The sequence below is a fragment of the Camponotus vicinus genome, unplaced genomic scaffold (assembly GCF_025532165.1).
Source record: "Camponotus vicinus isolate PSW18456_S1 unplaced genomic scaffold, iyCamVici1.0 SCAF_3, whole genome shotgun sequence".
NCBI classification, from domain to species: domain Eukaryota; kingdom Metazoa; phylum Arthropoda; class Insecta; order Hymenoptera; family Formicidae; genus Camponotus; species Camponotus vicinus.
Window position 1 is genome coordinate 23435532 of NW_028141967.1, and position 22747 is coordinate 23458278.

General features: G+C 32.4%; 2 protein-coding genes across 7 annotated transcripts in view; one reads left to right on the forward strand and one right to left on the reverse strand.

The window, feature by feature from the left end:
• Positions 1–6223, forward strand: part of Argk1 (Arginine kinase 1) — an 18461-nt gene extending 12238 nt beyond the window's left edge. The window contains exons 1-4 of one of the 2 annotated variants that reach the window (XM_083095007.1): positions 745–1407; positions 3285–3645; positions 3762–4136; positions 4527–6223. In XM_083095007.1, coding sequence (XP_082951133.1) covers positions 1367–1407; positions 3285–3645; positions 3762–4136; positions 4527–4874 — 1125 coding nt within the window. In that variant the 5' untranslated portion in view covers positions 745–1366 and the 3' untranslated portion in view covers positions 4875–6223. Of the gene's footprint in view, positions 1–744; positions 1408–3284; positions 3646–3761; positions 4137–4526 lie in introns of those variants that run through there. The other variant, XM_083095008.1, reaches the window with a different exon arrangement.
• Positions 5618–22665, reverse strand: LOC145969144 (phospholipid scramblase 1). Of its 5 annotated transcripts, XM_083095010.1 has the most exons (8): positions 22518–22665; positions 21735–21924; positions 13658–13890; positions 10440–10538; positions 9696–9913; positions 8633–8788; positions 7945–8106; positions 5618–7754 (listed from the first exon to the last, which is right to left on the reverse strand). In XM_083095010.1, the coding sequence occupies exons 3-8, from the start codon at positions 13782–13784 to the stop codon at positions 7725–7727; spliced, it is 792 nt and encodes a 263-aa protein (XP_082951136.1). In that variant the 5' UTR covers positions 13785–13890; positions 21735–21924; positions 22518–22665; the 3' UTR covers positions 5618–7724. The 5 variants fall into 5 exon arrangements, with proteins under 5 accessions (XP_082951136.1, XP_082951139.1, XP_082951135.1 ...); XM_083095013.1 differs by lacking the exon at positions 22518–22665 and having other exon boundaries at positions 21750–22081; XM_083095009.1 differs by lacking the exon at positions 22518–22665 and having other exon boundaries at positions 21735–22080.
• Between the last annotated feature and the right edge of the window lie 82 nt (positions 22666–22747).

Here is a 22747-nt window from a genome sequence, read left to right on the forward strand (position 1 = left end):
GAGACCTGATGCGGTAGCCGGCTCTCGGTAAAACGTTTCTCTTGTCACGTTCAAAGTGTGCAATTATACGTGTTTAAGTTCTAGCGAAATAAGCCTCAATTTGTTAAAGATTACATTTCCCGACAGAATTATTACTTGGAGAATTCTTATATAATTAATTTCTTATGATTTCTTAATATAATAATTATAAATTAGCGATTTTTAAATCTATATAATTTTGTAATAACTAGTAATTTTCTTTTATATATCATTAAAGCTAATTATTCGATTATCTCACTTACATTCAAGTCGTAGTCGCGGCATTTAATTACCTGATATTGAAAGAAATAATATTTAAAAATTTATGAAATGATATTTTCATTGCGACCCCTTCCCTCAATTTGCGCGTCCAGATATTAAAATATCGATATTAATACTCCTTGTTTAATAATTAAAATAATTTCGCGTATAATAATAGATTAATAAAAAAAATGAAATATTTTCTTCTTCTTTTGTAAAGAATTTTTTTCTAATTTTCCAATAAATCTAGTTTTTTAAATAAAATCTATAGAATTTTCACTTCTCTTTGGAATCCGAGTGCTTAAAAGAATTAAGAATCCCCTCTCTAGAGATCTCCCCTCTCGTGGAAAACCTCGAATCGGGAAATAGTCAGCCGGTGTGTGAACGTGTCGCCTATAACAGCGACAGATAAGGGCTTCACGCGGATAATTAACGTGAGCACCATCACCTCGCACATTAGTAGAACATTCCGCTCGGAAAGGAGCCGAGACACGCGGGAGCCGGAAGGAGGACCAAGCAGGTAGCAGAGGAAGAGAAGGGCCGTCGAAACGCCCGAGCAACAAATACGAGAGAAAGGTCTCCCGGCTGCGACCTTTGACCCTCGACCTACCGCGATCGTCCCCGGACCGAGGACTCATCGGGATTCATCAGGATTCGCTGTTCGCGACTGAGAAAAGGGGAGGAAAGTGTGCAGTGTCGTGACCGCCGATAGCGAGGGGATATACGGACGGAAAGGATTCATCGTCCACGAGGACTCGTCGCGACGACTCTCCGTCCACACCCGCGTTTATCTTTCTTTCTCTCTGTCTCTGTCTCGTGCGCGTTTGTCGTTTCAAGCACCGGAAACGCGCACTTAACTAACGCCGGTCCGCTTCAACGTCGCGTGTGGAAGCCGGAATACTGATGAAAGACTGATTTACTTGCGCCTTTAGGAACGGTTAAACATTAAGAGGGAGACTTTTTCTCGATCCTCTTGCTCGATCGTTATACTCTTTCTCTCTCTGCATCTCTCTTTTCCTCTTCCCTCGTCTCTCGCTCATCAGGGGCGTCGTCTTTGTCGTCGTAGTCTCCTCGTCATCGCAGCGACATGGGCGGATGTACTTCGAAGGATACCACGTCGAGCGACGAGTACGTATCTGTGAGAAAATCTTCAGCGTGATGAAAAAGTTCGCCTTCTACTTCTCTCTTTCTCATCATCCTCCCCCTCTCCCCCCCTCTGCCCCTGCTCTATTTCATTCATTGTTTCTTTTTCTCATCTCCCCGTTTTTATTATCAAAATATTCGAATTTTCAACAATATTTTATTATATTAAGGTATTTTAATTAATTAATTAAATATTAATATATATAAAATATTTAAAGTTATTATTAATAATATAAAACCTATTAAATTTGTTAATTTTTTCTATGGATATTTTAATAAGAATCTAATTGATATAGCAGAATATATTAGCGTAATTTACTAATGATTTACTAATGAACAAAAAGAATACATATTAATTATTAATAATAATATTAATAAATTATTATAATATTTTAAAATAAGAATTTTAATTTATAACATTTATGGAAATCTTAATAAAAGTCTAATAGCGGAAGTGCGCCGGCGACTCTTTCCGAATTCTCGTCTCTCTCTTTTACATGTAATTCTCTAACAAACTTGCCAGGCTGGGCCTCGCGGTTTATGCGCGACGTCTTCGGATATTTGCGCGACATCGTCCTCGTAGGTCGACGGTTTAATGCGACACCATACTCGACCCGTTTGTAAAGGATTTCGCATGAGCTATCCGTCTCCTCTCGTTCGAATCGACGCGACGATCGGCGCATAAGTTGCCGTTTTGACGAGCGATGGGCGGCATATGCTCGTCGCTGGGTATATGCGAGTCGACGGACGACCAACAAACCGTCCAACAGACTAACAAGAACGACGGCAAGGTCGACGACAAGGTCGATGACGAGGTTGACGATAAAGTCGACGACAACGTCGCCGACGACGTCGCCGACAACCAAGTCGATGACGATGACGTGTACGTATGGCTCATTCTGGCCTTTGACCTTAGGATGCACTCCGTGTTTGATTTTCTCACGAACTTGTCAATTTATTACACGTTCATTCTTATTATATAATATATTGGAAATCATTTTTCTTCGCGAAATATTCAAAAGATTATTATGCAATTGAGAATACTCTTCGTGCTTTTTCAGAATATCTGGTCTAAAAATTGTTAATATTAGAGTTTCCATCGTGTTAATATCGACAGTTTTATTTTAAAATAAAAAATACGGTATTTTTAAATTAATTCTTGAAAAAGAAACGAACTGTACCACTATCGCATTAAGAGAGTCGAGTCTTATTTATACATGTGTATTGTGTAATTTTGAATTTATTTATTATAGTGCATCCTAGAGTCAACGGACAGACAAATAAAGTGCACCGCGCACCAACAATGAGGCACACGTGCTGCACTGGCAAGGAAATTACAAGCCACGTGAATTAGATATTGAAAGAAATATAAGAAATGTATGTAAGTAATATCACACGTCGCTGGAGAAAGTAAAAAAATCGGCTGATTATCGCGTCATTAGATGATTCAGACCAAAGTTGTGTGCCGATTTAATCGGATTAATGCCGGATATTCAGGCCGAGGTGCAACAGATGTTGAAATACTTTATACTCGTTAATAATTAAATAATATAGGATGCAACTGTGGCTGGCTCTTAAACATTCACAGCATCATACTTTATCTCGATGTTTTGCACGCTGTAAAGAAATTACAATGAATAAAGCGAAACATAACATTATCAATTGAAGGAGCGATTGAAAAAAATTTATATATTAAACAAAACAAATTTTTTAAAATTGATTTTATCAAATTAAAAAAAGCGAGTTATATAAGATTATTTATTGATTTGAGTCCTTCAATTGAATTCTGTAATTTTATATTCTTGTTATAATAAGAATTTTTTCTGTAGCATCTGATGTAATAGCTCAACACTTTGTTACAGTAAAAAGAGTAACAACATGGTAGACGCAGCGGTTTTGGACAAGCTGGAGTCTGGCTTTACCAAGCTGGCGGAATCCGACAGCAAGTCGTTGTTGAAGAAACACTTAACGAAGGAGGTCTTTGATCAACTCAAGACCAAGAAGACCTCGTTCGGTTCCACTCTCCTGGATGTTATCCAATCTGGTTTGGAAAACCATGATTCCGGCGTCGGTATTTATGCGCCCGATGCCGAGGCGTACACACTTTTCGCCGAAATCTTTGATCCAATCATCGATGATTACCATGGTGGCTTCAAGAAGACGGACAAACATCCGCCCAAGGACTTTGGCGATGTCGATTCCTTCGGCAATCTCGACCCTACTGTGAGTTTTTTTTCGACATTCATTATTTGTATTATATTTCATATAAAAACAAAAAATAGATTATATACTATTAATATCTTTAAATTTTATAACTTTCCGTTTTTTACTCCTTATAGGGTGAGTACATCGTGTCGACTCGCGTGCGATGCGGCCGCTCCTTGGACGGATATCCATTCAATCCGTGCCTGACCGAGGCCCAGTATAAGGAGATGGAAGAGAAAGTATCTAGCACGTTGTCTGGTCTTAGCGGCGAATTGAAGGGCACTTTTTATCCGCTCACTGGCATGAGCAAGGAAGTGCAACAGAAGCTGATCGACGATCACTTCCTCTTCAAGGAGGGCGATCGTTTCCTCCAGGCGGCGAATGCTTGTCGTTTCTGGCCCACTGGACGCGGCATCTTTCACAACGACGACAAGACCTTCTTGGTCTGGGTCAACGAGGAAGACCATCTCCGCATCATTTCGATGCAGATGGGTGGTGATCTTGGACAGGTAAAACTATTTAGAAACGATAATTTAAATTAGATAAAGATATATTTTTGTCCTTTTTTTCGCAATATATGAATTTTTTCTATATATTTTACTTGTGGGACCATCATAATTGTTGGCCAATTAACAAATTGAAGTATTTAAAAGCATTTATGACCATTAAACATTTATAAAAATTCATACATTCCAGAAAATATTTCATAATTTGATGAAAAGTTTAAGTTTTGAAGCTTTACGTTTCTTTGGTTAAATTTTGAGATGTTAAATAATATCAAATAATCATTATTCTTTCTAAAAAACGGAAGGATCCGAGTCACTGTCAAATTCAATTTAGCAATGTTATAATGTGATTTACTATTTAAAAATTTGAAAATATTTTGCGTCTAATCAAAGGTATACCGACGCTTGGTGACGGCGGTGAACGAGATCGAGAAGCGGCTGCCGTTCTCGCACAACGATCGCTTCGGCTTCCTGACCTTCTGCCCGACGAACTTGGGCACGACGGTGCGCGCCTCGGTGCATATCAAGGTGCCGAAACTCGCGGCGAACAAGGCCAAGCTTGAGGAAGTCGCGGCCAAGTACAATCTACAGGTGCGCGGCACCCGGGGCGAGCATACCGAGGCCGAGGGCGGCATCTACGATATCTCCAACAAGCGCCGCCTCGGTCTTACCGAGTACCAAGCTGTGAAGGAGATGAACGACGGCATCGCCGAGCTCATCAAGCTCGAGGCCAGCCTCTAAATCCACCCGCCCCTCATATTCGTTTACACTCCTCCATCGTAGCCCCCGTCGGATGCCACGCTGTATTACGTGACGTCACGCTGAAATTTGTATCTACGACATAAGAATTTTTATTCCGAGAATGAATCGCGAGAGAGACCGATTTGGAGAATCATTTGTGACGATAATTTAATGCCATTGCGGTCTTCAGTCATTTCTGTATTATATATATTAATATTATAATCATTCTAATATCATAGTATTAATATATAAGAGCGGAAAAGTTCCATGCTGTTGTTAGGTAATCGTCTTAAATCAATTCCTATAAATTTGTTCTCGTTATCTATTCTCAGAAGGAAATTCTCATGTTGTAGGTACAGTCCATTAGCGCTGTCTAATGTATGATGTAAGTTGCTCGCGCTGTGATATCCATGCGTGTACCTCCTTTTTGTAGCGTATATTTTTTTAGCATAAATTAATAAAAGGAAATTAGTTTGAGATAATGTTATACATATATATATATATATATGTATAATTATAGTAAAGTTGATATATATCACATTGAGAAGAGAATTAAAATCCCTAGGAAGAAAAAGTAAATTTATTTTATTTGTTGAATTCTCTTTTATTAATTTCTAATTTTTTTTTATAAATCTGAAAATTGAAACAAATAGATTTTTGCGAGAGGCAATAAAAGAAAGTGCTATAAAAAGGAGAAGATTATAGAGCAGCTTGCATCGTATTCTGCGCATTGTATTTGACAGTATTTTAATTTCGTTCAATTGTTCCTTTTTTTGTTTTTAATACGTAATTTCGAAAAATCGAGAAATATTCTCGTGGCAACATTCGTTCGCGATTCTCTCGTTTCGTTCTTTTTTTTTGTCGCAATCGCGCTATTATATTCGTTACAGATGATACATAGTTATGCGCGTTTCCACACACTTAGTAGTGCTCTAGTGCTAGTTCCCGCAATTCGTCGTGACTGTCTATTAAACGAAAGATAATAAGGAAGAAGAAAGAAGGAAGAAGTCGTCGCTGTTTAAGAAATATTCGTTCGACGACGATTTTTAATTGTCCATTTTGCGATCTTTATGGAACATCGAGGATCGAGGGTACTGTTTTTCCAGTGCTCTGCGGTTTTCTAGTCTGCGGATGGTGGAGCGACATTCACATGTTTTTTCATTCTCTTTTTTACCACATGAGAGATCGAAGAGAACATCTGGGCGACGGATATTACACGCACTAAAAACACACGCGAGTAAGCGCTGCGACATATTATAGAAACAGTGTACTATGAACCGATTCGACAAGATGTACGATGAGAATGCAAGTATTGAGACACGAAAATAAAAAGACATACACATTATGTATATCATTGCGTATTTTATTTTCTCTCGATCTTATTTCTGATTTATATTTTATACGAATCCTGAAGACACACTTGTTAAAATCTTAAATTTTATCCGTTTAATCTTGATTTTCTCTTGAAGAGAGAAAGATTATAATGCTTCATTATATATTTTTAATTCATCTACTAGGCGAGAGTATAAAACGAATACTTATATTTTCTATTATATTGATATTCTTTCTTTTAATTTATATCTAAGAATTTATTCTAATCTTATCTTTTTACATCTATTTAATATATAATATTTAATTAGCAATAGAAATTACATTTCCTTAAATCGTCTGGCATTGCAATTTTTATAATAAATAATAATAAATTCGTTGTTAAAAAGAAATATTTATTTAAAAATATTATTAACATGAAAAATATTTATGCCAAAATCATTTTTCAGGAATAGAAAAGTAAAATAAAAAATATAATTCATATCACATAGTCGAAAAACAAAATGCGAATCAAAATTGATGAAAATGTTTTTAAAATATATTTTTTTCGTGTATATTTTTATTTTTACTAATATAAAGATTTTTATTTTTATATTCCTGGGACAATCTTTTAAGAAAAAATATCTTTTAAATATATATAACATATTTATTATTAACAAGTTTAACATAGATGCTTATACTGAAAATCATATTTCATATAAAATAAGCAAATATGTGCATAGAATACATATACATACATAAAAACAGTTTTATTTTGATGAAACATGTTTTTTTTAAATAAATTTATGAATATTAATATATTGTGTGTAAGAAAATATTTTTCAAAAATATGTGATTACATTGATGCAAATATATATTATCTTATGAAATTGAACATTTGCTCTCTGTGCTGCTCTATATATTAACTACATTATATAAAATCTTAATACAAATAATTATATTTGTATTAATAAATATTACAGTTTAGTTAGCAACAAACTATTTACACAAACTAAAATTGCATTCAACAAATGAATCCAATCTTAACATATTTGAGTAATCATTTGATTGTGTGTGCGAGAGATAAGTATGAAAAAATAGTAATTTATACTATCTATCATTTAATATTCGGAAGACAATTTAGAGCAAAGGAAGATATATTGTGAAGCAATGAGTCGTGATAATCATTTAAGCAGATATAAATGATTATCACGTTTATAAAAAATAGAGAGCTTCTCAAAATTTCTTTCGGCAACAAATAAAAGTTTCATCATATTTTCACAAGTGTAAATTCGTATAATGTATTCGCTTAATATATTTATATATTCTCGTTATATATAAAAATAGCAAAGACTATTTGTAAAGTGTTTAAACAATAGAATAGCGATACGTGTATGTGGCTAATCTCACAATTAGTAAGATTTTATCCTGAGTGCGTGTCTTTGAGCCTCATTTTCATTTACATTGCGCGTAAAATATCTTTTATAAGCTTGTACAGGCAGTTTGCGTTTTATTTTTTTCTTAAATATTAAAATGAATGGATCATTGCTCTTTTTCGAAGTACATGAAGTCCTGAAACATGAAAGAATATTATGATGGACATATATGTTAAATATTAAAATTATATATAACAATTATATATATTTATCTATTAGTACTTAATTTTAATTTCTTTTTCACGCAATATTTAATTTATATATTTTCTCCTTTGTATTTTTGTTTCAAATAATTGATCGTTTGTGGTATTCTAAGCGATACTCACTACAAGAAAACACGCTCCCAACAGTACGGCTTTTATGTTTACATCGAGATCGCGCGGGAAGTTAATGCCAAAATTATCGGAAACGGTAAAAAACTCTCGACCAAAACCACTCCATCGCTTCTGGATCATGCCGACACGATGCTTATCATCTATGGATTTGACCTGCAGATTTAATCAAATTCGAGGATTCTTAACCCTTTTTTTGTGCAATTCGAGTCGTAAACATTCACTATAACTAAATACTCTTCAAATTTAGCAAGTATGTGTTATATTTCTTATTATTCATTATATTGAGAACTTTCCATGAATTTTAAAAATCTTTTTTACTTCTTTTAGTTAAAAAAATCTATTCAATATATATATATATATATATATATATATATATATATATATATATATTGAATCGATTTTTTTAACTAAAAGAAGTAAAAAAGGTTTTAAAAGTATATAAAAAAGATATATAAAAGTAATCTGTTTAATATATTATTTGATATTTTGCGAATAAATAAATAGTATAATATCAATTTTTATCATGCTATTTTCGAACATCAAATTTTAAATAGAGCAAAATTATTAACTTTTCATATAATCTATATTGATTAATAATCGATATAATCTAAAATAAAATTTTCGTAAGATTACAAAAGTTTAAAAGACACAAATTTAGTAGGTTTGAAATTATAAGTACCTTAAAATTTACTTCAATACAGAAACGAATGATTGGTCCCTTTATCATTAACACTGGCTGGCCGGATGCATCGCGAATATAGAATATTGGTCGCCAGAGACTCCATTCTTGAGTAACGCTGCCTAGTAGAGTATTTCCGGAATAAACCTCTAAAACCTGCAATTATTTATTATTATTTTCGGAATATAATAATAACTTTAATCATCTACTAATCAAACGCTAATTATAACAAGGAAAATATATAAATTATTCATTTTTTAAATTAAATATTCTAGTATTTCATTTTTAAATAAAATTTATCTAGAGATAATCTGAAGTTTTCTTTATTCAATCTTTTATAAAGATTGAATAGGAAATCGATATTGTCATTTTCTCCTTAGAGCGTATTGATCGAATCCTTTGATAGTACGAGCGAACTTTTGTCAGAGCAGGCAGATGGTTTGCACGTGTGAAGAAACTTTGGCATACACAGTAGTTCTCATTTCACTTCTAAATATTGCTTTTACATTTTATTATTATCTTATTATTTCTTATATTATCTTTTCCCTATTCATATATGTGAATTTTATAGATAAGCACTTGAGATTTTTCATAAATTTTATATTCAAAGTTTTATTAAAAGTTTTAAAAATCTTTGATTAAAAAGTTTACTATTATGAATAATAGCAACCCAACTTTTTTTAAAAAGGAAAATGTCCTTAAATTATTTTCATTACTTTTCCTATTAAGATATAATTAAAGAAATTTTAAAAATAAAAGCTATCAATAAATTTACATAAATAATAATAATATTTTTTTCTTTCCTTAATAAATGTTACTATTTTGATAAAAATTGAGAAAGAATAATTGTAATTGCATTCTAATAATCAAATATTTCAAATTGAGTGTCATGATAGCGATGATCAACTAATTTTTCATGGAAAAACAAGTTTTGATTTGAACTTTCTCATAGGAATACAAGGTTGAAAAATTTCTTCTGATTATCTTTTTACTTTCTGCAGAATACTCTCTGCAGAAATAGCAATCATAATAGATACGTATATAATAGTAGAGAAAATCCTACCTGCAGATAGCAGGGACAGCAGCAACTGTCGCATCTGAAAGGACGAATCATACGCAAGATCTCTCGCCGATCTCGATCGTAGACATTGAATTCGCAAGAACGGTACTTGCCCAAGCATAATCGCCAACAGACGCTCGATTCTTCGGCCACGTAAAACACTGGTTCGCCACGGATGTCCGTAACAGCGTACCTATTCTTAGTCTCCCACCCGGTAAGAACTGCCACCCAAAGAGATATAACGCGAAATGTATATATAATATAATATCGTAAAATGTAACACATGTAATACATAATATAATTATTAATGTATTTTTTCACTGACAATGAATGATTAAAAAACAAGATATTATTTACATCGCGAATGTATATATATATATATATATATATATATATATATATATATATATATATATATATATATATATATATATATATATATATATATATTATAATATAATTCTCCGTAAGCATTTTTTTTAGTAATGCATTTTTACAGAATGAAAATATAATAATTCAATTGTACATATAATAATTATTTATGTTAATTATATAGTTAATTTGTAGCTATACATGACATATTTATCATGGTATAAAAAAAATTGCTAATGTGAGAAATAAATTTATATGTGGTTCCATTTGCTTGAAAAGTTAGTCGTGAATGATGCTCTGGACGAGTTTCGAATACATGTATTCGCGCAAAGAAGAAGGTTTTATTTTTATCTTTCAATAAAGCCGAGTGCTCACCTTGAAGCAACTCAATTTTCTGGTTCACGAAAAGGTAATCAAGCTCCATAAGGTATTGCAAGCCGGGTAGATATGTCGTACTCGGCGGCAGCCAGCCAGCTGAAAGAACAATGCTCGATAAGCAATAACGACCTATTATTTATTATTCGTAAATAACAATATTTCATGTAAATTTTTTAAGGTCCGAGAAATATATAAATATTCCTAATCCTATAAAAAATGGTTATATCACGCATGCGTATAATAAATAAATTTAAATAAATTTAAAATCATAAAAATATCATAAATAAATTTAAAATCATAAAATATATTTGTGTGTAATTTGTAATTCTTTTTTATCAGATTAGATAAATAAAATGATAAATAAAAGAGATCTTTGATAAAGATTTATGAGTTTTATTCGAATAATGAGATTAATTGTCATTGATCGAAGCAACATGTATATATATATGTACAGAGTGCTTCGCGATAGACGCATAAAAAATCGCGAAATGCAATATAAAAAAAACATAAAAAAGTCCTGACCTCTGTTCTTCCTCTGTAAGAAATCTGCTATAGCCTTTCCTTTTGGATTTATAATATTGTGCTCTCATGCTTTGAAGGACAGTTCTTAGCCGCCTACGAATCCACTTCACTTTGATTTTCCACGAAGATTCGAAGTATTCGGATTCCATTGTGTAAGACGCCGCATAATCACTTATCGAAATCGAAATTTAAATATTTATTTACCACTATTATTATTGAAATTTGATTATCGCCATTAGCCATATAATTCCTATCCACGAATGCTATGTAATTATTAACGGTGGCGCGCAGGTAATTAATCTAGAATAAAATTATTTATTTAAAAATCTGGTTTATAATAGTCAGTAACTTCAGCAATTTTCGCTTAAGATCTGTCTTTCGTTCGTCTCTGTTATTTTTGGTATTATAACTAGATTTCAAATTTTTCTCGTTCAACCTTGGCCACTGTTTTAATGTTTTCGTAATCTCAACTCAGAACTCGCGAATAACGTCATTTTTCAAAATTCTTGCCACTGTCATCCATCATTTCCGATTGCGATTATTGTAATGTCGCGAAAATAATTATTACTCCGATCTGAAACGTTTCTCAATAACGTTTGCGACTTATCAGAATTTATATTTCACAGCTTTCTCCACCCTCGTCAAGACGAGCAAGAGATAAGACTTTTCCACGGTACCCTTGTTTCTTCCTATTTTTCTATTTTTTCATTTATCATTTCGAAGATAAACAACGTATCACGGAAAACAACATACAGAGTAACGTTGCGAAATCCGTAAGACAGAGTCGATATTTTTCCGATTATTGCGATTAACAGCAAAAAATCCAAGATTTATATAATTCTCAAAGATTTTTCGTTAAAAACAAAGTTTTCCAGCAATCCATATAACATAATCGATCTCGCTTTCGGCTTTTCCTTTTCACTCTCTTTCCTTCCCTCTCCTTTCGATATCTCGCAAGAGAGATAGAAACCAGACAGGTAAGAGCCAAATAATGTACTGGTAGCGTCGAACGATCGTATTATACGTCGTATCACTGCTTATCAGAATATTTCACAATTTAAACATACACACGGCGGAAAATTATCTTTCTATCTCGTATCGTCAAGAACACAACTCGTGCGCTGAGGGGACAATATATATACCCGAAGGCTGGAAAGTTCAGCGTCGTCGTTTCAGTCACGAACGATAACGACGAATACGACGGCGGACGATGATACGGGACGATCAACACAGTCGCAGACGACCATTATCTACTTAATACTGATCGTCACTCCCGGCCAACTATTACGTGGAACACCGTCCGTAGATCGCACTTCTGTCCTGGATCGAATGATCACGACAATGCTACGATGCTCGAATTTCACGTGGCGAGCACAATTGTAGAACAATACTGGATTAAGACATTGCCGATGGAGGAAATATCACGAAATGTCTTCTTATCGTGAATACTGTAATTAAGCGCAATCAGGTAGATTCGCGTTTCGTGATAATAGCATGTTTGTGGCAATCAATAATATTATGTAATCCTTAATTAAGACTACGCATATTATTTTGAGATACAAATATTTCAAACGTATATAAAAACATGAAATATACATATATGTACATTATTATATATGTAGTAATATTTATATTAGTTGTAATAATATTTAAATTATGATTAAGAAAAAAACGAGATATATAGATTATAATATTGAGTCTTGTATAAATTGTGATATTGGATTCGTCCAAACGATATCGTGGATAAATTAGACAACTGGATAAATTAGACAGTAGTTTGCCACAGCTGGCGATAAAACTGTCACAACATCGCGCCTTGTAGGAGGAAATACATTTCAATGTGTTCGAAAATAAATAAATTTTTTAATAAACATTCCTCGACACAATTGTAAAATTGCGTTAATTAAACATAAAATTCTCTTATACTTTTATACTTTCTCTACTATTTTTATACTTTCTCTTATATATTCTTATTAATGAAATGGAATGAGACTGATTAAGAAGTATAGAACAGAAATTGTTCGACGATGACGATCATTTAATCAAATATCGATGCTAATGACAACAAATAACTAGCATTCTTGCTCTTTAATTAACGTTAATGTCTTAAGAATTCAAACAACTTTATTTTTACGCTAGCTAATTGCGATGTGAAGATGACGCCAGGAAATGCTAATCCTGTTAAGTGCCTCCCACGAATGCGGAATGCTGTCTCGGAGAATTGCCGGGTCAACTAAATTTTCTTCCTTATCTAGATTCAAGCAGAAGACGAGAAAAGAGCAGAAAAACGCGATAATCAAGCCAAATTAACTACCGCCGTCGTGGTTGACCCTAAATATTAACGAGTTAATTGAAGAAGATTTTCATTCTCTCTCTCTCTCTCTCTCTCTCTCTCTCTGTGTGTAACATTTTATTTAGAATATACAATTGCATATATTATGCATCTAATCTAGTCGAAATCACTAATTGAAATCCGCCTTCAAACGATTTAATTAAATCATCCTAGATTTAATTAAATCTTACAAACATAAATCTTGGGACGTGATTGACTGAGAGTAATTGTAAGGTAATAATGTACATTCGTAAATTATACAGCTGTAGGTATTAGAAGAGTCACTTCATGCTTAGACCCAACTTAAATCTCAAGATGCTGGAAAAAAAGACCTCGAACATCAAGAATCTTTGGCTCTTACCTGGTACTGGCGGTACTGGCGCATTCAGTTGCGGTGGTGCTGTTGCGACCGACGGTTGCATTCCCATCCCCGGAGGAGAATATGGGGGTAGCGAGGGTAGCGGTACTGGATACTTTTGATCGCCCATTCTTCTTCTTCCGGCTCACCCTCGTCCCTCCCGCGCGCAGAGCAAACAAAACTTTCCAGGTCTACCAGCAGGATTTCAAATAAACTGTACCAGAGGAGAAATTTATCTGAAAAGTCGAAGAAAAGGTAAAAATGTGAGTCAGAAGCGATAGTGTATTAAGAAAGAAAATCCAAATACAAAATATTAGATATTTAAAAGACAATATTTTAAAAGAGAGAGAATATAAGATATAAAAAATTCCAGCATAAAAAAAATATTTAAAATATCGTTATTTCACTCAGGGAAATGTTCTGATCTATAATTTATACCTTTTACATGAATTAATAAAATTAAATTAAAGGAAAAGATTAAAGATTAAATGTAATTATTAATAATGCAAATTATTAATTTAATAAAACGAATTCCAATCCCTTTTTTAAATTAGAGAGAAAGAAAGAGAGAGGGAATACAGAATTAATTTATATTAAATTAAAGGTATATATAGATGAAGAATATAAATGTAATTATTAATAATGCAAATTATTAATGTAATAAAACAGGTTTAAATCTTTTTTTTTTCAAATTGGAGAGAAAGAGAATGCTTTGAGAATTAATATCAAAAATTTTATATCAAAAATAATATCAAAATTTTATATCAAAAATATATAGATTCTCTGGAACTTTGGATTTAAATAGTCTGAATTTTAAATGGAGTTTGTAATAGCTCTTCTTATAAAGAATTCCGACTAGCTTTGTAATTACGCAAACACGTGGAAAATAAAATTCTCTATTCCAAATAAAAATAAGATTGAAAAATAAATGTTTGCATCTCTTCTACCGACGGAGAAGATCCATCAGGAAGTACTAGTTCCCGAACAAGTCAACCGATGACGGAGGCTGCTTGTTCACGTACGATACGATGATACTCATTCGCATATACATATATGCGATACTGTTTACGTTGTTGAAATTGTTGGGTCATCGTCCCCGCCGCGCTCGCGGTATTCGCCTCTTAAAGGTCATTGTAACGCATATGTATGCATGTAATATGCATGTATACGCATGCGGCCACATGTATGGAATGTATAGGAGATCTCGGGTGTCGTTGATAAAACTTTCTCTCTCGTCATTGATAACCATCCTTTGTTTCACGATTTGTTACGCCTAAATTGGTAGCAGTACAGTCATTGACTGCTAAAATATTTTTGGGAGATTTTCTTGATTATTATTTATAGAGACAGAGTCTCATGGTAAAAAGAATACGTTTTTTTATTTAAATAATTCCGTGAAAAGGAAAGGCTCTTATCCTTTTTCTTCTCTTTAATCTGGATTTTTGTCACGTATAATTCGGAGAAATCAACAGGAAATCTTGAGATTTTTATATAGAATATTTTAGAATAGAAATCTATTAAACATATATGTATATATCTGCCAATTATTATATTTTTATATTTTAGAGATTCACACTTAATATCTATTCTTAATATAGTACGCAAGAAAGAGACAAATTGTTTATATATTTCTAGAAATTAATTAATTAATTATTTCGATAATAAATGTGTCAAAAATTATATAAAGTTTACAATGTAAAAAATTTATAACAAGGAAATGTATGGAATATTGAATTAAAATTTAGAACATATTTAATTGCACTTTTACAAGATCGCTTGCATTCTTGTGAATCAATCAATCGTGAATTGTTACTTAAAAATAAAATCAAGTCAAGTTGTTATATAAAATTATTTCACTCTAAAGAATGATTGATTATTGTGGAATTTACGGAAGATAATCAGAGATTAAACGTTTAAAAGCGGACGCAATGACCATTATCAATACTTTGCCTTACAATAGTTGATTATCATAAATTATCATGAATTAATTATAATATCTTTTTCAATTATTTTTAATTGTTTACTATTCAACACATTCGTCGAAGAATTTATATATCTGAGTAATGTATTAGATTTAAAGTTCGTATAATTTTATTAAAATATTTTTATATGTTATGTATGATTACTTATTTTATTTATTATATTGTGTATGTACGTATATGTGTATAATCGAAATTTTTGTATAAAAATGAACAATTATTTAATTATAAATTATCTCTCGTATATATATATTAAACAAAAAAATTTATACTGAAAATATAAATAAGTTGTTAAATCGAGTAAAGTATTTCATAAGCAAGATGAGGAAAAACTGCGATTTACAAGAATATCGTTTTTTATGAGCTATTTTTACACCGGAATTATAACGGAATTCTGTTGCATCTCGTGAATCACTGGAGCAAGACGAAATCGCCAGGTTGTCTACGTCACTGGACGTGCCCCACGTGAGCATTATATCGGATCGTACTACTTTTTAACAGCCTTGAATAAAGGTTTCGTAAAGCCCAATTGATGGTTTCCTCGTTCGACATTCATTTCGTATGTGTGTATATGCATGATGTATGTATATATGGCCTCGATGATTTTTTTATCGCTACAATTTTTACAATATGTCACGCGTCTGCAAACGAAATCCGTGTTTATATTAGACCCATATTTAATGATCGATATCTGACTCGACGTCCTCTTGACTCCCGGAGAACTATTTGACTATGATTAGATTTTAAATTATATACTTTAAGTTTTCTCTTTAGAGATATATCCTAAATTTTTTATATAAATTGTAACATTCTAAGTTACATATACTATTTTTCAATAAATTTTATTAATTGTAACGTTTCTTTAAAAAATGAACAAAGATGTAAATAATATAAATATAAATAAGTAAAAAAAGATATAAAAAGAGATATAAATCCTACTTGTGTGGATTTTTTTATCGCTACAATTTTTACAATATGTCACGCGTCTGCAAACGAAATCTGTGTTTATATTGGACCCATATTTAATGATCGATATCTGACTTGACGTTGACTCCCGGAGAACTATTTGACTATGATTAGATTTTAAATTATATACTTTAAGTTTTCTCTTTAGAGATATATCCTGAATTTTTTATATAAATTGTAAAATTCTAAGTTACATATACTATTTTTCAATAAATTTTATTAATTGTAACGTTCCTTTAAAAAATGAACAAAGATGTAAATAAATAATATAATTATAAATAAGTAAAACAAGATATAAAAAAGAGATATAAATCCTACTTGTGTGTGGGGGGTATTTTAAATAATATCTTATTAATTCAATATTTTCGAACGGAATGTAAATGTCAAAGTATAGACCAAAGAGAATTGAATATTCTTTAAAAAATGTTTAAATCAGCAATTTTTTTGAATTACATGATTCTATGATTTTATGCATGTAAATGGAAGTCAAATCGATATCATTCCATTGTGTGCGCCATATAAAGTATACACGATATATAACGTAATAAATTCCTAATTCTAAAATTTATTAATTTATTAATTTTTTATTTTTGATAATAATAGTTTAAAATAAATGTAATAACGAAGACTAACGATTCCTCTCTACGTGAATCTGATGCTAATTAAAGATAACAATATCAGAGACAATGCTCTTCATCTCGTTCGTTGTGAAATGTCATTTCAACAATTACTTTAATCTCCATATTGACATGTGTCCTTCTCGTACGCGATCCAAACCGCGATTATATACTTTGAATATCGAGAAACCAGTCGATTTGAGATTCATATGACTCATGCCCTTTTCAAACTATCACCCAGTCGTTCCGTGTTTTGTCGCAGTCCCTCTTAAAAGTCGCTCTTTAACTTATCCGAGGCGTCCATCGATCATCGGTTATTGTGAATGCGACCCCGTAAACTATTATATTACCTCACCTATACTCGTTATCAATGAATAAACGCCTCGATAATATCCTCGTGTGTATCTGTAATTGGAATCCGCGAGAAAGAAAGGGAGATACGAATCGCAATTGTGCACCTCGGAAATGGGAATTCGCTGAATGCGCCCAATCTATGAAACGTCCAAGGACTGATAAAACTCTCGCGCGCAGTCAAATGTATGTCAAGAATGCTTCTCAATCATTTTTTTGACATTTGCTAAAGTAATTCTCATACAAATACTATATCAAATATTATACTTGAATTACACTTTATTTAGTTAATCATGCAATGAAATTTTTACGATTGAAAGATGAAAAAATTCTAGCGATGAAGCAGACAAAGGAAAATTTTATTCATCAAATATAATTTTGAAATTTAATTCTATCTTAACAAAGATTTTATTAAAAGACTTCATAATCAAGACTTATAATTAACTTATAATTAAAATTAAATTGAGTGATTAACTGGAATATTAAAAGAGAGCTAGCAATAAATGACAGTCGTTTACGAATTTTTCACTAAAAAGAGACTTTAATCATAAAATTTGTTTAAAAAAAATATCTGGATACGTCTAAAACTTTTAGATGTTTATGAAGCTATTGCATTTTTGACATATTTTTCATTCGGGCGGAGGGAAAGATTTCGAGTTAAGCAAACGCTTCGATCAGTGGCTTACAGTGGCCAAGCAAAGTGTGTGATGCATTGCTCAGTTATGTACACTTTCATCGATGATGATGTCATCCGTTTCTCATGTGTGCGAGGAGAGACTGCGTCTCGCATACCGCAAGGTCGCGGGACCGAATCAGGATCGACCCCTCGTTTTTTCGCCCCGAGCAACCGTTTCTTCCCTTCTTCTCCTTAATTGTAAGTTTATAAAAAAATTATTCCAATTTTAAAATATATTACCACTCACAAGTATTTATTAAGCTTTTATTTTGCAGAATTTAAAATTATTTTTATACAAGATGATAAAGGATGACAAAGATGATTTCTCATGCCAAAAAATAAAAAATACGGAATAAAATTACCTCAATTATTATTATTTAAAATTAATAACATATTTATGCTTTTTTAAATGATGTGAAATTTTAATTTTTTAAAATTTCTTTTCTTGTTTGTTTCAAACTTGTTGTATTTAAGATACAGCCAAATAATTTTTTTCCTTTTTTTTTAAATGGGTAACACAATGCAGTAATAATCGTCAAAATTAGTGCGTTCTAGGATGAATAATCTTGAATGAAGTACTTATGATTTATGAGTGGCAAAGTATTTTATCACGCGCGCGTGTGCGTCGCTCTATTATTTTAATGTCACGATTATTCCGACTGACCCGATCCGTGATATTTCGAGAGACATGGTTCTCGCGAAAAAAAAGAGTTAACCGCTATGAAAATGTCACGTGAAAGCGCAGTTGCAATCGCACCTACTCATTTTAAGCGATATAGACATTATTTTGTGTGTATGCACACAGATGCGCGCTACACGTACTCAAAAGAACAGATAATATATGATAGATACGATAATAATATGTACTTCCGGCTTTACGGAAAGGAGATAGAGAATAAAAGCAAGAAACACGTTGCTCTTTTCACGAGCGCCTCTTTAGCATCTCATCTATATTTATCATCAGCACCGATGTATTCTAACAATAAGTGACAGCGGTATTGCAAAATCAAAGCTCGTGACTGATCCAAAGCGATGGAATTTCAAGCAATAACGTAATCAAGATCTTATTAAATTCGACATAATTCATTAAGATCTCGGATCTCGTTAAGTTATAGAATAAAGATTCACGATTTCATCTTTAAAAATCTTATATAAAAATTTTATAAAAATCTTAGAGATAGACTCTGTCGGTTGTTTCAAGTTGATAGGAAATCTCTTTGAAATTAGACATCAAAGATAAAATAATATAAATAATTAATAAAATAATATATAATAAATAAAATAATAAATAAATAAAATAATAAATAATATAATTAAAATGAATAATTAATATTTCATTATTTAATACTAATATAAACGATATATATGTGTGTGTGTGTCGCAAATAAAAATTTTTAAGAGGCGCTCGTGAAAATGTAATATTAAAAGTTCGTCGCATTATCAGGGATAGTGTGAAAAAGCTACATTACAAATTAGGCGCAGTGTTTGCGTATTGTTCGCGCGAAAAGCGTTTGCGATTAGAAGCACGATCTTTGCACTCACGTGGAAGAATGGCGCGTGAACGGACGTCGAAAACGGGGATCCGGGCGGCGGAACGAACTAACGGGCAAACCGGCAACGAAACAACGGGAAACGAGCGTGCCTCGTCTTGCGGCCGCGCTGCGTGTCCTCCGACTTCCCGTCCTAAGCGCCGCCAATTTTTCGTTGACCTATTTCGAAGTGTCCATCTACTTGCGATTCTCGATGTGCTCATGCGTCAGATTTCGTTTCAGCCTGCAGTCTATTGTTTTCAGCATTTTAAAGCGGAATAATTGTAAGAAACGAAGGGAGGGAAGGAAACGAGGGAGGGAGTAGGAAAGAGACGAGAGGAGATTAAAAGGCAAAACGCAGGAAATGCAATACCTAATGCTAAAAACGATCAGTATACATATAGCGAACAAATCCTACTATAATAAATGATAACAAATAATAGATGACAGATCAATTTTTACTTTATTATTATTATTTTGATGTATACACTTAATAATTTAAAATTAATTATGGATAATAATTCCCAATTATTTATTATTCATGATTATTTTATTAAATTATTAAATGTATATAACAAAATTATCATACAAGTAAAAATTGATACGATTAATAAATAAATTATATGCATAATATTGTATCCATAATATATAATGATATAATAATAATAGAAGAGATTATTAAGATAATTTAGATAATTTATTAAGATAATTAAGATAATTATATAATATAAGAGAATCTGAAATTAACAAAAAAAGGAAATTTTTTTAAAGAATTTTATCACACATACATTTGAATGATTGGTTTTATCCGTATCTTTAAAAAATATACTGCAGTTGTAAGTGAAGCAAGAGGTGAAGCAAAGACTCGATTAAAAATTATCTCATTAATTAAAATATCATGCATTAATCTTCATATTTCTCTCTGTCTCTCTCTACCTATTTCTATCTCTATTTCTCTTTCGCTTTCGCGAGATTGCGTTATCACACGACCGACATTCATGGAAATTATTCGTCAGTATAAATTCGTCATCGAGGATAATTCGTAATGCGAGAGATGAATCAGTTATTCGATGATTATGATAGTCGCGTATGCTAAGCGAGAAGAAAGTAATCGTGTGTAGCTCGCGATTAGACTAAAAATACGTCAGTCTACGCCGAAACCTATCAAAGTAGAACATTCGATACGAAGAGACTTGGAGATTTTATACAATTTTATATTTAAATTTTGGGATGACGAATATTTTATAATATAGCTTTACGTTCTTTCAACAGAAATCAAAAGTTATATTAGATATGTGCTATTATTTATTATATATTATATTATCATATATTTTTTATTATTATATATTATATTATATTATTATATATTATTTATTATATTATTATATATTTCGCTCTCTCTCTTCACATCTTTAATAGATTTATATTTCCCTAGAGAGAAAATCGTCTTGAAATTGAAATAACTTTATATGTGCGCTTTTTATAAAGCTCTACGTCACAATTCATCTGTAATGCACCCAAGTTGCACAGTGTAAATTACTCATTAAAACGCTCATTGTTATAATGTTCCCATGCTCGTAGTGCACAATATTTCAAGTAGTATTTAGAAAATTATACTAGTGCAATTCTCTAAATGAAAGATCAATTAACCTGTTTATTCCGCAGAAAATATGCCGTGTATGGATATGTATAATGCATACAAACACATACATATTACACATATATTACATAATCACGAATCTTTAATACTATATATTTCCATCGATTATTTATCAACGACTCGCTTATCATGTGACTCGCTTAAAATTCTCATTCAATTTGGAGCTATCATAGTATGCATGGTACTGTTTACGCCTAATGTAATTCTGGCATCACTTACAAGTAACGCATACACGCGACGTCGACATATGAATACACAGCCTGTATCGTATTCTAAAACAACTGCAACGAAATACGACTCACTCGGTTGCTCCTTACATGAGTTGGCAAGGTCGTGGATAGCGTTGTCTGGCAGATAAGAGAGAGTGACACTCGTATCCGGTGGTGAAGGGTGACTCCTCCCTCGCTCGATCGTTTTCCTCACTTCTCTAGGGATCGCGAATCTGTCTCTTCTACGTATACGCCTCGTTATGCACTCGCGGAACGATAGATCCTGGAGGAGAAAACAAGAGAGGAAAGGGTCATTAATATATGAAATATAGCTGATGGGATCTCAATCTACCTAATCTTATCATCTATCTAATCTTATCTTTTATCTAATCTCCGTTGTTTTCCAAGGAGAAAATTAGGTAACATCACAAGTGTAAAAAGTGTAACTGAAGAGAACAAAACTTGCGGTCATTCTGGCGGTCGCGCCATTATTGGTCGGATTTCAGGTCGACCAATCAGCTCGCGTTCGCTCAAGATGCGTCTTGAAGTCTACTGCTTTTCCCGATGAACGTAAAACTTATTGTTTATTATTGTTAATAAAAAATAATCTTTTTTATCTCTCTTCCTCTCTCTTTCTTTATTTAAAAAATATAATTACATATTATATAATTGTACATCTACCGTGTCATTTCTTGAAAGATGTCAATTGCATGATACTCGCAAAAATCGCCAAATAATGAAATTAAAGATGCAATACGAATCAGTAAAAAATCATTTTTTAAGATATTAAATTTCACATACCAGTAAACATTATTCTAAATCGTTATTACACAAATTACATCAAAGATTTTCCGAAATAAAATAAGTGATTCATACCTTGCACGAGAGAACAAAAAGTGTGATACATTCGCCTCGATGCGGAGGAGGAGGAAGGGGGAGAGAAAATGGCGGATAATTCGCGCGTGACATCTAGCATACGCGCGTAGTCGATGACCCATCGACTTGACGTGACGTTCGTTCGAAGAAAAGTCTAGCGGCGGCGATAAGATGGCGGCGTCGCTCACGTCAGATCTGCTGGGTTGAACGGGAGGGAAGGGAAGGGGAGG